Source organism: Lethenteron reissneri, chromosome 42 (assembly GCF_015708825.2).
Source record: "Lethenteron reissneri isolate LAM-NWPU_2019-01 chromosome 42, ASM1570882v1, whole genome shotgun sequence".
In the NCBI taxonomy this organism is placed as follows: Eukaryota; Metazoa; Chordata; class Hyperoartia; order Petromyzontiformes; family Petromyzontidae; genus Lethenteron; species Lethenteron reissneri.
Genome location: NC_083820.1, coordinates 8,086,586 through 8,101,952, shown reverse-complemented (window position 1 = coordinate 8,101,952; position 15,367 = coordinate 8,086,586). Strand labels below are relative to the sequence as shown.

The window sequence follows — 15,367 nt, the reverse complement described above, 5'->3', positions numbered from 1 at the left end:
ATATTTTTTATATTTTTATTATTTTATTGTTTCCCTTCTACGTGACTTTACCAAAAGAACCAGGAATATAATTCTATATTTATTTAAAGTTGCACATTTTGATGTGACGTCACATTTCTCAACCCCCTCCCCCCCCCCCCATCGTCACACATCGTCACAAATGTCTGACCCCCCCCCTCCCCCTAGGTGCGTGACGTCATTTATGGACGGCCCTTTTCTTGTGCCACTATGCTCAAGTAGCCGCCACGTCTTTCTGGCACCGGTCTCTAATGTCGTCGTCCTCTCCTTCCGGTTCCTTCCATTTTCCGAACAACACAATATTACACCATTGGAACCTCATTTTCCAGTAAAAAATATGATAATTGTTTTTTTACCCTTCTATCTGGCAAACAAAACTGACACCTTTTTTACAAGGAGTCATGTTTACATAGACCACAATACCTGCAGTCATAATGCAAACAAAAAACATAACTCTGATAATGTGCACTGTCCTTGAAGTTGATTGGTCCACACCCGAGACAGCTTTCCTTAGAGCCTAGTCTCACATGGGTTGGACCAGATGACGCCAAAAGGCTCTAAGGAAAGCTGTCTCGGGTGTGGACTAATCAACTTCAAGGACAGTGCACATTATCAGAGCTATGTTTTTTGTTTGCATTATGACTGCAGGTATTGTGGTCTATGTAAACATGACTCCTTGTAAAAAAGGTGTCAGTTTTGTTGCCAGATAGAAGGGTAAAAAACCAATTATAACACAATATTAATATTCCTCTTGTTGCCCATCCTACACGTGTGTACAAATAGTTCCAGTTTCCTACCCATCACTGCCTCCATCAGGTCTTATTCGATGTGCAGCCTTTTTATTACCTCTACGTTGGTCACTCTTTGGGTCCAGTTTAGATGCACTGAACGGTACTTCTAGAGCAATACACTTTTGAATGCCAATATCTTCTCTCTGTCAGTCATTTTTCGATGTCAAAATCTCACGGGCATAACAATCTGAACCGATCCTAGGCCTCCCCTAGGCCGACTCAGCCTCAAGAGAGTACCTGGTGCGGTGTGTAAACATCGCCAATGGGGAGACAAAGGCGGCCGGGGGCGTGGTGATGGCCACCCACCCCCCTTGTGTAGGCTTTCATCGATGCTCGTGAACAGCACTTGACACAAAAAAGCGTGTTGAGCCTATACGGGGGATCTTTGTGTGAGTGGGTGAGTTTTTTGTGACCTGCAGTGTGGTAGTGGTGGTTCAAGACCGTGCGGTGGATGAGACGAAATGGTGGAGTGGTAGACCGAGTCCTCAACATCGGTGAGTGGTTGACCAAGTTCTCAACATTGGTGAGTGGTTGACCAAATCCTCAACATCGGTGAGTGGTTGACCAAGTTCTCAACATTGGTGAGTGGTTGACCAAATCCTCAACATCGGTGAGTGGTAGACCGAGTTCTCAACATCGGTGAGTGGTAGACCGAGTTCTCAACATCGGTGAGTGGTAGATTAAGTCCTCAACATCGGTGAATGGTTGACCAAGTCCTCAACATCGGTGAGTGGTTGACCAAATCCTCAACATCGGTGAGTGGTTGACCAAGTCCTCAACATCGGTGAGTGGTTGACCAAGTTCTCAACATCGGTGAGTGGTTGACCAAATCCTCAACATTGGTGAGTGGTAGACCAAGTCCTCAACATCGGTGAGTGGTAGACCGAGCTCTCAACATCGGTGAGTGGTAGACCAAGTCCTCAACATCGGTGAATGGTTGACCAAGTCCTCAACATCGGTGAGTGGTTGACCAAGTCCTCAGTATTGGTGGAGGAATCAATTACAGTCATTCCTCGGTATACGACCACTTCGAAATACGTCGAATTTGGTATACGTCGTGTTTTGACGAGAAAAAAATGTCTTGGGATACGACGCGCTTGTTAGAACTTGTATAGGTCGGGATGAGTTACCACGTACAGAACCCGCGTATACTCCACCCCCAATAAAGCTCTAACAAGCCGTAACAGTATTGTGTGGAATGACCAATGTCACACTTCAAGAACATTCTTAGAAGAAGGCAAACATAAACTTCAATGGACAGGTTTTTAGTAAAACTCAAACCTGGTGAGCCTCAACCAGGTCCAAGTCAAGAAAAAAGACAAGAAAAAGAAAGAGAAAAAACCCACAGAATTTCAGCTTCCTGAAGTTTTAATGGAAGGGGAGTCTCCTTCCAAAAAATAACATCTCCTCCCCTTCCTCACCACCATCCTCGTAGGCTGTCAACTCCTCTCAGCAAGGTAAAGTGACGTTACATTTTATTTTTATTTCAATTTATTTTAATGTATTTATACATTTATTTTAATTTATGTATGCATTTTAGTAATAAGTAGTGTCTACATTATTTTATACAACCCCATTAATGTATAATATGCCATATAAAACATCATTTATTATACTCTGGAACGGATTATTTCCTTTCTCTTTATTTATGGGAAAAAGTCGTTTGGTAGACGTCATTTTCGGTATAAGTCCTCCCTTCTGGAACGAATTAACGACGTATACCGAGGCACCACTGGAGTTAAGTTCACAGCAACAGTAACCACGAAAGTTTGCTATAGATTTAGTTATGCTAAAGTGGCTTATATTATTTCTTGTAAAAATGCCTCATTTGGCAGACTTACACACTGACATAAGTATCCCGTGGAAGTGTCAAATTTGTGAAACGATTCGTCGATAATGTATGTAATGATTACATTTGTCCATGTCCACCATAGAGGGCGCTGTTGTACCACGCGAGGGCAGGGCATCATTTCAGGACCGTAAACACGAATTATTCAATAACAGTGGCTTTAAAAAAATTATAATGGGCGACGTTTCGATTAATGGTCCTTTATCATAGCACAAAACATGAATGTGCAAAGGTCATGACCCTAAATGTCGCCTATGTTATATTTGTTTCCTTTTAAAGCCAGTGTTATTGACGAATGTGTAGGGTTATTTTGTAAAGTGTGCTTGTGCACGGCTACCAACACAGGTTCAATTCATTTCATGAGCCAGTTTCCCTTCGCCAGTTTCCGTGAGCCACTTTCCCTGAGCCGATTGCCCTGTGTCAGTTTCCCTGAGTCAGCCTTCGTGAGCCAGTTTCCCTGCGCCAATTTCCCTGAGTCAGTTTCCCCGAAGCAAGTTTAGCTGAATCTGCCCGCATGTCGTGGAAGCGCTCAGGCAAGTTGATGATGTAGTTGTCAGCACGGGCTGTCGACCAAGGGCCAGAGGATTGGCTGTCACCAGCCGGAGGCATCAATCCTCCTTGCACCCTCGTCTTAAGCGTGCTTCCAAAAGTAGACAGCAGCCACGCTGCTTAAGGAGGCAGTGAAAATGCGGGCCTGCAATGGCTGTAATTCTGAAGTTCGGAGGAATGTAATCCAGGGCGGGGGGGGGGGGGGTCATTGATAGCGGGGTCAATCGGTCATCACACCACTGGCTTAGCTATCGATTGTGCAGGCGGTGTAACTGCACCGGGAGCTGTGGACCGGAGGGGCTCGAGTGGCGGGATGCTGGACTTACCGGAGGTCCCTCCTTCCCCGTAGCTCCCCTCTGGCCCCGACGACCCTGCAAACGTCATAAAATAAATGCGTAGACAAGACGTCTCCTTCACATCGACACGCGTTCTCCGTCTCTCCACGTAAACAAAACAGACGTGTTTCTTACAACAACAAAAATCCATCAGCCGCACGGCCTTCTGGGTGTGCATGATTTCATTGCCGGCGACGGCGAATGTTTGACCTTGTAATATATCGCATCCTAAATTACAAAAGCACTTTGACAATAATGAAGAATAATGTTGCAATTGATGTACCCTGGCAAAGCATCTGCGAGTGTCAAGGGGGCCCACTATTAGGATGTTTTTAATGGAAATACAGCCCTAGCCAATGGCTTGCGATGCGGCGGTGACAATAATCCGGTCGCTTTCACCGGGGACATGCCCTCGCCTCCACCGAAAAACGCCACGTAACGTTGACCCCCAACTCAAAAAACCGTGGCGGCCTCTGGGGAGGTCACAAATAAATAATTTGCCAAAGCGGCGCTCGTGGGCGAAACCTAATTCCGTGGCGGCGATGAGAGGTTCGCTCCGAGGGATCGCGACTACAGGGGGGAAAAAATGTTCTAAGTTTTCCCCGGCGCGCTCGCGTTCCTTCCTCGACGCGCGGGGCTGCCAGGCGGGTGGGATCGCGTTTCCGCGAGCGCGAGGAGTCAGTTGGTGCACGTGCTCCCGTGTGTGCTGTTAGGCTTGGGGGTGGGGGGGGGGGGGCTCGCTCTCCGGCCCCCACCCCCTCCCTCCCACCCCCCTCGGTGTTCCAAGTCCCTCGACCTTAACGCAGCAGGAGGTTGGATGGCGCAAAATGTACGCGCGCACTCCGGCGCGTGTTTTTCTGGTTGTGCTCCACGTGCCGGACATCATGGGGTTTTAACGTCATGCCAGACATCGTGCAACGAAACGAAAGCAAATTCGGTTCCTTTGGTCCCAAGATGAGGCACAGATCGTGGAGCGAAACGTCGGACAGCGTGCGGAACAGCACGCAGTACAACCCGGAGACGCAATGGGATTTTGAAATAAAATCTACGCGCAGAAGTAAATTGTAGGCAGCACTGAAGGGACCCGCAGGTCTTCAGGGTTGGCTGTTGCCTATAATGCCAGGAAACCCAGAGATGTTAGTTCAACAGGACTTGCCCTGCGGATGAGACCTAAAACCGATCCAAGGCTTTGGCTTTTAAAATAAATGTTGCTGGAAAGCTTTGGTCTGCAAGGCCGGTAAGCTGACGGAACTAAATGTTATTCCATTGCATTTTTGGCAGTGAAACGGACCCTTGTCTGTTTACGGGTGGGTTAGAGGCATCATGAAATCCCTGGCATCAGATCGGTGACACGTGATCTGATCAAGGAAGAGGAGTCGGAGAAGGGATGTGGCTTGCTCATTTAAGACGAGCAATACATAAATAAATACAATCATTGACATTTCTATTCGTGCCACATATTTGAACCCGAAATTAAGTTCACATCTACATAACCCCGCACAGCCGTGGTGGATGTTTGAAGGATGCGTGTTCAAAAACATAACTACTGTATTGAGCTCCTTTAAAATTATTTCACGCAAACAAATAGCACGCAAATAAGACAACATCAGAGAGCCACCACTTAGCCATGGCAATTGCTGTTGGCGAGCACCTGACGAGGCTGGCATGGCACGCAGCAATGTGTGTTGTTGCCACATTGCTCAGCGTCTTGACAAATGGTTGTACTGAAATATTGGTTAATTGCCACGCCACTTCGTCTCACACAGGAGGCGGGGGGGGGCACGGGAACTGTACAGATGAGTTTGTGAAAAGGAATGGCTGAGTTTGTGAAATGGAATGGTTGTAACGGAAACTCTGCCCCTCAACCCCCCCACCCCCGTCTCTACCCCCACCCCATCCGATAACCGCAGCGTGTTTGACCCCAGGTCGACGACTAAGGAATGACCAGTGACCCGGTCACACGTGACTGTTGAGCCAGTTTCCTTTTTTAAGTACCAAAGGGGGGCCCGATTTGGCTCACGAGAGGCACCCTGCTGAGGCCTTACATCATGCACACCGCTCGATTGTGCCACTGCGCCTTGCGGCCCTCTGCTGACTATCCCCGCACGGTAGATGCACGGCACCAGGGTGGTGCTTATTGACCAGAACATGTTTCGTAAATTGGGCTGGGTGATTGTTGTCGACTTACGCATCGCCGTGAAATATTAGCCCAATCGAAGGATGTGTGTAATAGTGGGGTCGCTACCGTAGTCACTGTTTTAAATAAGTAGCATCCCAATTCACTGCTGGATGAAGGCCTCCCCATGCCACGTCGTTTATGGGACTTGTTTGACCATACTTCACCACAATGGTTGGTGCGTTTTGGTGAAGATAGGGGGGCGGATTTATCATCATCATCATCATCACGATCCATGGGCAGATAACCCACTGCACATTTAATTTTTTCCACTTTACTCTGTCCTGTGCCAATATTCTTAAGTAGCACACATCTATCTGGCACCAATCTCTTACGTGGTCGTCAAGGACTTCCTCTCTTTCCCGTTGCTTCCAATTTCCCCCCCCCCCCCAAAAAACAACACAATTTAAATATTCCTCTTGTTGTCCAGCCGACATGTGTGTCCAAACGGTGCCAAATTCACTTCTCATCGCTGCCTGCGTCAGGGGGAGTTCAGAACAACGGTGAATGTTCTTCTTCTTGGTTCTTTCGGTAAAGTCACGTAGAAGGAAAATAATAAAATAATAAAAATAAAACATAATAAAATAATTATCACGACGTTTCGGCCACAACGCAAGCAGCCGTCTTCAGGTGGAGAACAGGTCTGTCGAGAAGACAGACTCTGTCTTCAGGTGGAGAACAGGTCTGTCGAGAAGACAGACTCTGTCTTCAGGTGGAGAACAGGTCTGTCGAGAAGACAGACCTGTTCTCCACCTGAAGACGGCTGCTTGCGTTGTGGCCGAAACGTCGTGAGAATTATTTAATAATGTTTTATTTTTATTATTTTATTATTTCCCTTCTACGTGACTTTACCGAAAGAACCAAGAAGATGAATCCCTGCAGTCACGAAAGCTTCAAATCGAAATTTAACGGTGAATGTTCATGTTCTGCCCTCTACCGCTCACGACGCCTACCGCAGCAGCTGCACCCCCCCCACCCCCCTTGCACATGTCTGGGGGGGTGGTGGTGGTTCAGATGTCGCTCACCGCTGACGATATCCGTTGCTGTGAATACAACAACTCAGTTCGACGAGTCCACAGCAGCGCGGTTTGCTAACCGCTGCACCGACCGACCCACCTTCACCCCGGCGATCGTAGCGCAGCGCTCGATAGCGCTGACGTTGTCACGTCACTAATGGAGCTGTCATTTTCGAGGCGCATGGCTCGATTGTGTTCGTCTCTCTTTCTCTCTCGCCCCGTAGTTTATTGGCGGAGTGTCTCGTGGAAAGAAAGAAAGAAGCCCGGCGAAGCGATTGTTTCACGCAAAACATGCAATTTTGTTTTGGATTGGAAAATCAGGTCCGGGGTGGTGGACATTATCTAAGATCGTGGCCGCACTTTACACGCGCGCGAGTGTGCAGTTTAATTGGCCGTCTCTTTTCCCGCTCGAGTAGAAAAATGTAATTGTGATCTGATAATGCTTTCGCTTTGTCGTGTCGAGAGCTGCCGCCCCTTTTCATATGTGTAGCAGCAGCCGCTACGCTTGCTCCCCAGTGTCTCTGTCGAGTGCACAACCCCCGGCTGACTGACAATGGCTTTCACAACCATCCCATCGAAAATGTTCCAAGTGTGAATTATTGCCTAAAAATATATTTAAATCGTACCCACGCGTGCAACGTGGACCGATAATTGCTGTTTGCGTCAACACTGTCACTTACAAGGCCGGCAGCCGCAAGAAGCGAAAGGCTTGCGCGATCATTTTACGGGAAAAATATTTGCATCGAGGTCGTAGGCCGTATACTGACGTCCTGTAAAAAAAAACATTTATGAGATAAAAGGCGCAGCCCTGAAACTGCTTGCTCACACCACTGCTGGCAAAAGGGCCTCAAATAAAAGGGAGCTTTTGAGAGCCCGTCCAGAGCAGGGGTCGGCAATCAAAATATCAAGAAGAGACGCACAACGCACTGTGGGTGAATGCGAGACGGTGGGTCCTTCATGAATCGCGTCGCGAAGAGGCCCGCACGCTTGCCGACCGCTGCTCTCGACCGTATTTGGCCTGCTCTTCCACGCTGACCTTTTCAAAGCGATGGAAATGACCCACACCCTACCCCCACCGCACGCGACCAGCCGGATGACCCTGACTGTGGCGAAGCCGTGAGTATGCTGTTGGGTGGACAGAGGAGGTGGTGGTGGTGGTGTAAATAAGAAAGTTGCACCGTTGTTTCAACTCCCGCGCCCCCGTGAGTGAACAGGAGACCTCTAGATAATCAAGTCCAGTGCGCTAACCGTTCCAACCACGGCAGCATCCCCCCCTCCCTCTCCCAAATCCGATGTTCAGACATAACTTAGCAACAATTTAAGTGCGTGTGGCTTCAGGCTATCCATTAATGCAAGGGGGCATTCAGCTAATCACGCGGCAGGCTTTTTTGTTCCCGTCACTAATGAAACTCATGCTGCGGCAGAGATCCGGCAGAGATGGTTGCATAGACGGTGCACTTCAGCATTCACGACGTGTCAATCCTCGAGGAAAGCGTCACGAGCCTGGCTCTGTTGATAAACCCTGCTGCTTAGGCACGGGATCGCTGCTAATTCTGAAGCCAAACAAACTTTAAACTCAGTTAGCTCTCCGATGTATACATTCGTTATTGTTCGTTACTCAATTAAGGCTGAGTCCACCTACAGGAGGGCCAGGACAAAGTTCAGACACCAGTTGTCACTTTCGGCTCCCTCCGGTGTGCTTTCGGGATTGTGCCGTGCGTCGTTGCTCGGCACGATGCCCGACGTTTCGTTCGAGGCCCTGGTAGCCTTTTTCAGGAGTAATATTCAGTAGGACGCAGGCTCATTCGGCACGTGGGATAGTGACGCAGCACAGCCGCGACAACGTACCCAGTAGTCTAAAGCAAGTTCTTGCCAGCATCACCAGTGGGTGAAAATGACACCGCTAGTGGGTAATAGCTTCTGTGGCGATGTGCAAATGTGTAGGATTTGTTTGAATTCCTAAGGTGACGCAGCGGGAAAAAAATATATGTTCTCGTTCCTGCGAGAAGAGCCGTGTTTATAATCTGTTAGTAACAGCAATAATAAGAATAAGAATATGTGCATTTGCAAAGCGCTTGCCTTGCTTAAATGCCTCAGAAACTCAAAACGCCTCAGTTACAACATCTGAAGGGGCCAAATCCCGAGTGGCAGCTGCCCCTGTGTGGCAGCAGCCACTGGGCGTTAATCTGCCAGTGGGGGGGGGGGGGGGGCATGATTGCCACTGTGTGTAATCCCAAATTGAGTAACGTGACGGTAATGCTTCGGCATTTGGGAAAATCGTGGACCGTGACGACCGCACACAATGGTCCGCATGTTATGAGCAATGTCACGGAAATCTTGAACGCCCGACGAAGCAGACGGCGCGTGTTTACGGTTCATACACTCATGGTAATAACCAGGGCGACCTGCTGGATATGAACCGCAAATCTACACAACAAGCCGTGAACGTTAATGTTGTTATTCCTATTTTTTTTTATCTTACTCTGAAAACCTAGGTTAAGAGACTCTCAATATCACGTAATTATAATAATACCAATATGAAAACCTATTGGTAATCCACTGCTGGATTACAGCCTCCCCACTCTGAATCAGTGGTGAGGGGGTTGTTTGATCATCATAAGAGAATTTTGCTGCGCATGCAAATTTCGCGAATTTGACAAATCATTGTTCGATCACAAAACACTTCACCGCACAGGTCAGCGCTACCCACTGGTTCGGGTATCACTCGCTACCGACCAAAGCCGTGGCCGGGAATCGAACTCAAGTGGCCGGGTTCAACGCGCAGCGCAACGAACCACACACGCGCCACCGTCTCCACCCTCGCCCATTTCGAAAAGAAACAAAAAACAAAACCGAGCACCGATTACAATTTTTTACAACAACAAAAACCACAAAGTATGCGCGCGAGCCAACATCAAAATAAACACATCACGGTTGTTGCGTCTTACCCTCCTCCCCGCGGTCCCAAGGGGTCCGATTTCGCCACGGGGTCCTGGAGGGCCCTAGAAGAGAGAGAGAGAGCGAGGGCACGAACGGAGACAAAGCAAAACAACAATTACGCCCTGCTCGATCTTCTCTCTTTGTCTCTCTCCCTCGCGCGATCGCTCCCGCAGTCCCCGAGCCGCGGAGGTACCTCTCGGAAGACTGGCGCGGCTCGACTCGCAGCTGTGGTGTAAACGTGAACGCGCCGTTTGACTGCGCTCGCTCACGCGGGGCGTGCGGCCACGGCGGGTTCATCACGCCTCACAAGCTCGGCTCGCAAAGCACTCGCGTCCCGGAGCTGCGCGCCCTGAGCCGGAGTGAGGTTTTTGTCGTGAACGTGTAACCCGACCTGCGATATACGAGTTGGCTGTAATGTGGCGTCTGAATGCGGCCACAATCTCCAGATGCTGTGCAGAAGCGGTGGGTGTGTTTCATAAAGAGTTTGTCATAGGTCTCTCTTGTCTAGGTGATTCTGTGGGTGGGTGGCTGTGTGTGAGTCTTTGTACGTACGTTGAACTTCTTTCGCACCGTACGTAGCCAACCGTGCTAATCGGAGGTGTCGAGTATGTGTGTCTCTGTGAATATGTGGGTCTCTGTGTCAGCCTCTGGGTTTCTTTGTAAGTCACTAGGAACAATGTGCTTATACTGTGTCTAAATGTGGCCGCATCGCAAGACACACATTTTCGTCACTTCACGTATTTACGGAGTTTCCCCCATTCCCCTCATCTATTTCATTCACCTCATCTCCACCATCACACTCGCATGCACCGTTGTTAATTATTTGCAAAGCGCCTAGGTTAAGGCGCTACATAAATTCCTTCAAGATAAGATAAACGGTGGGCAAATTTATTTTATAAAGAGATCGAGGCAGTCAGTCATAGGCAGAGGAAAACAGGAAGGTCATGTGCGTGGACATGAGGAGAGCACGGAGTCATAACAAAGGTCGTTCCTTTGTGAATTTGAAACAAATTTCCTCATACGATTAGTCGAGTGATAGAACCGATAATCTGGAGAGTGATCAATTACTTCAATAATGACATCGCCAGGCTTTTATTTATGGGACGGTGACAGGGCCTAACGCTTGCGTATTTTGCCGCTTGTTGCAAGGGTTCAAGGTTCAAATCAAACAGCCGTAATAATCATCATAATTAATAGCGCAATATTACAGGTGTACTGCTTAAAGGTGGATAATAAAGACGCTGTAGTATTGGTCACTGTGTGTCGGAATCGTGGTCCAAATTTGTCCAATTTAAAAAATGGCTGCTAATTTATTTGTTGGCATTATGCGTAGTAATCGTAGGCCGACACCCCTAAACTGCGAAAACTTGGCAAGACCCTTCCTTGAAAAGAGTCCTGAGGCTTGGTGAAGCTTTCCTGGTTAAAAACTATAAACTATTTGAATGTTACTAGGTAAGGCCCACTGAGCTATATGGATATTTTTCACAAATGAAAGCTCAACGAAGTGGCTCATCATGTGGACATTTATAGCGGCCAAAATACCCGAAAAGCATGTTTCTAAATGTGGAGGGAAAAACCAGAGAGCACAGATAAAAATCCACGTAACCACACGAAGAGGCATGCACATTCCAAATATGCAGGCACCAGGAACCGGGATCGAACCCAAAACCTCCTGCATACCAGGTGAGGTAGTTAACATCTCGCCAGCATGGCATAATGATCATAATAGTGAAATAGCTATTCTAAAGACTGTCAGATAATTTTTTGTCACCGTATCGCCAGGAGGTCCTGCCAGCCCAGGTCTTCCGATTGGGCCCTTGGGTCCCTGATGAAAAAAATACGAAAGGAATAATGAATGAACATAATGCATTTCCACGCGAACCAAAAAACATTACTCAATTAGGCAATGAATATCAACATCAGCAACTGCATTAACACGTTAAGCTGTTGTTGGCGCGCTCGCAAAGGTCGAGGGATTACATTACTTTGCCGCGCTTGGCAGCGATAATTGCGCTAATTAGGCTGGCACATGTGCGGTGCTGCGGCACACAATTAGACGAGGTCGCCCCGTCACCCAATTAGGGAGCATTGCAAATCCTCGAGGCGATCTCACCGTACTGCAATCTGCACCTAACCACAACGACCAAAATGTGGGTCTTTTAAAACAAAAATATCCCCTGATTGCAAGTGGAAGGCGATTGTGATTTTAAAAAAATGAATTGTATGGAATAGTTATGAGAGCCGTGAAGTGGCCAGAAGATAGCAGTAAAGTTATGGATTATTGAATCCATCTGTCCGGGTCTGTGAGCGATATCCCAACACGTGTGCTCTAACTTCCTCCCAGATGCCTTATTGATTGGAAGTGATTTGAAGCTTTCGTGACTGCAAGGATTCATACTCTTTGGGTTTTTTTCGGTAAAGTCACGTAGGTAAATCAATGAATAACATAAATTAATGAAAACAACTAAATTAAATCACGACGTTTCGGAGGCAACACAAGCTTCCTTCATCAGGTGTAAAAAAACAATCAATACAATAAAATAAATGATGAAGGAAGCTTGTGTTGCCTCCGAAACGTCGTGATTTAATTGAGTTGTTTTCATTAATTGTATTTTATTGATTGTTTTACCCACGTGACTTCACCGAAAAAACCCAAAGAGTAAGATTGGAAGTGGTCAAACAGCCCAATGTACGAGCCGCCTGGAAAGGAGTGTTTAGGCTCAGTGAGGTTTATTATTATTTAATCAGCATCCTAGTTCAGAGCTTAAGACAGGCGGCTACAAACACTCTTCAAGTCTTCAACCTCGTCACTCACTAAACAGCAAAACAATTGCGTAGACCAAAACAATGTTTCCGAAGCCTTTGTATTTACGTTGCAGAGCCCCGCCTGTTGGCAGCTTGCCGCCCGGTGGCGTATGGTGCCGGATATTGCCCCAGACTCGCGTCCGCAAGACGCTCTCCGAGCTCCAAACGAATAAGCTGAGAAGGTCGCTTCGAGTGCAGCAGGAGCGTCCTTGACTCGGCTGAGATGTGTGGCTCAAGGCAACGGGCCATTAGAGGCCGTGAATCCAGGCCAGATATTTCACTCGTCGGGCGAACGTTTGCGGTTCCAATTTCTTTCCACGGTCAACGCGTGTGAATTTGGTGATCACCGTTTTTATTTCAGTGGCGTTATCGAGTAATTCGCTCTCGCTGACCGTGTGAATAAATCGGTACCACCAAAGTGTTGTTCCCTCAGGTGGTAGCTATTCTCTACTGTGGCCCATGGACTCTGAAGGCAAGAACCTCAAGTGGCAAATAACAAACGCGATGCGATGTTTGTGATCGGTGTGTGCTCATTGGGTGGTTTGCCTAATTGTCGAAAGCCATGTAGCAACGCGGCCCCCTTCTCGTAGACTTTTAATCGTCTGTTGAAGCACGGCGCCTCCGTTAGTAGCCTTGCCCTGGTGAGAACTGCGCGGACGGCAAATGTGCCGATGACTTCATTTTTGTGCCGTATAAAAAGCGTAAAGTGGCAGCCTTTGGGAAGCATTCACGCGGCAGCGGGTAGATCAATGCTGCCGATGATAATGTTTAGATGCATATAATAGTGATTATGATTGTTATTTTGTGATCCTTGGTCAATCCGCTGCTGGATGAAGGCTGCCCCACGCTGTGTCTTGTCATGGGGGCTGATTGGCCATTCTTCACCACACTGGTGAGAATACGGGGCGGAGAAAGTGAAATGCATATCCGTCTCCGTAATCGTTGGCCACCCGTTTTTGTTAAGGTATGAAGTGTCAAATTATTCAAAATACGTGCCAGGTTTAGCAGAAGGCGAGTTAGTGAAACATTTCAACACGGAAGCTTTCGCGACCAATGGTATGCATAATAGAGGTGTTTGGGGTTAGATCGGGTCAATATAAACGCGTTGTTAAACCCTCCACCACCCGACACAGCCAATTAGCAAGGTTCGTGACGTCGTGCGTTTACTCTCCAACACACCGGTGTGCTGTACTAGTGTCCAGGAGTAAAATGGGGACGTGACGTCAGGCGTGCCGTTCAGTGCGATGACGTCACGTCTCCTAGAGTACTTAAGGGAGACCCGTGACGAAAGCGGGGTCACTGTGGGAACGGGTAGAGTACGAAGGGTGAAGAGGGAACCAGGGGTAGAGAGAGGGATCGAATAGTGAGTCTGGGGAGAAGCCGGTGGTAGCCGTAGAGGTGCTTCTCTCTCCGCTCGGTGGAGTCGGCAGAGTCCCCGATCCGACACGAGAGAGAGACCGGAGCTAGCCGGGCAGGGACCAGGACTCAGTGTAGGAACCCTAACCCCTGGGAGTTGTGTACCCTTGTGTGTTAAGTTGTGAAGTCTGTAATAAACCCTTGGCGAAAGCCCATAACTTACCTCCGTCTCCGAGTGCGTCCGTGGGAAATCCTCTACACTAGTAACGAATTGGCACGTTTTGTTTACGTTATAAACTTTGCTAATTGGCTATTGGATGGTGGCGGGGTTAACGACGCATTCCTATTTACGCGATCTAACCCCAAAAGAAACCTCTATTGTCGAGTGAAACATTTGTCGTCTGATCGATGGGAGGGAGGGGTCACACGCGCACACACACAAAACACAACAACCCACTCTTTACAAAACAAAATGAAGGTCAAACAAAACACCACCACCACGCGCAGCTCAAACAATTCTACGGATTCCTGCCGGCCGTGAAATTGGCCACAAGCGAAAAAAAAGGTCAAAGTTCACTTCGAATGGGATGTTTTCAGGGAGGGGGGTGGGTGGGGGTGCGGTGGGGCTAGCTGAAGTTCACGATCGACCGGCGGGGGTTGCGCGTTTGTCGCGGCAGCACTCACGGGATCGCCGTCCGCTCCGGATATCTGGGCCTGCAGCGACAACACGAACGACGAGGGGTCACCGTCGGCCGCTCTCGTGAATCGCGCGAGCGTGACGCCACTGGGCGCGACTCTGTGACGACACACGACTGTGACGACACACGACTCTGTGACGGCATGCGTTGCTGTGACGACACACGACTCTGTGACGACACACAACTCTGTGACGACACACGACTCTGTGACCAACACGTGACTCTGTGACGACACACGAGTCTGTGACGACACACGACTGTGACGACACACGACTGTGTGACGGCATGCGTTGCTATGACGATACACGACTGTGACGACACACGACTCTGTGATGGCATGCGTTGCTATGACGACACACGACTCTGTGACGACACACGACTCTTAATGTGGAGGGATAAACCTGAAGATCCGGAGAAAAATCCACGCGACCACGGGAAGAGAGAACACGCAAACTCCAAATAAACAGATGTCAAGATCGGGATCGAACCCACGACCTCCTGTATACCAGGCGAGGCAATTAACATCTGGTTGCCATCCGTTACAATCCATCGCACCCCTGAACGTGAGCTGATCTCAGCGCTCAGTCTCCACAGTGGTTGTCCTCTCCTTTTGGTCATCACCAGTCTCGCCCGTCGGTCACCATCGCACCTCGCTACGTGGGCCCACGAAGCCCACCCACCAAACCTTTGTCGGCGGTAGAGGCCAACTGAAACTGAATTTCTGGTTTCGGCCGAAAACGAAACCAAACCGAAAGTAAATAAGTATAACCCGTAAAAACAAAGTTTTTCACTTTAAATCCTTTATATGCGTGGCGGCTAGAATCCTCTCGTCCT

The 15,367-nt window shown here is 48.5% G+C and overlaps 1 protein-coding gene across 3 annotated transcripts in view; it reads right to left on the bottom strand.

The window, feature by feature from the left end:
- LOC133352843 (collagen alpha-1(XXII) chain-like) overlaps positions 1 to 15,367 on the bottom strand; it is a 158,644-nt gene that overhangs the window by 51,292 nt on the left and 91,985 nt on the right. For all 3 annotated transcript variants that reach the window (XM_061568796.1, XM_061568797.1, XM_061568798.1), the window contains 4 exons: positions 14,520 to 14,549; positions 11,446 to 11,499; positions 9,683 to 9,736; positions 3,534 to 3,578 (listed from right to left, as the gene is read on the bottom strand). In XM_061568796.1, the coding sequence (XP_061424780.1) occupies positions 3,534 to 3,578; positions 9,683 to 9,736; positions 11,446 to 11,499; positions 14,520 to 14,549 (183 nt within the window). The remainder of the gene's footprint in view (positions 1 to 3,533; positions 3,579 to 9,682; positions 9,737 to 11,445; positions 11,500 to 14,519; positions 14,550 to 15,367) is intronic.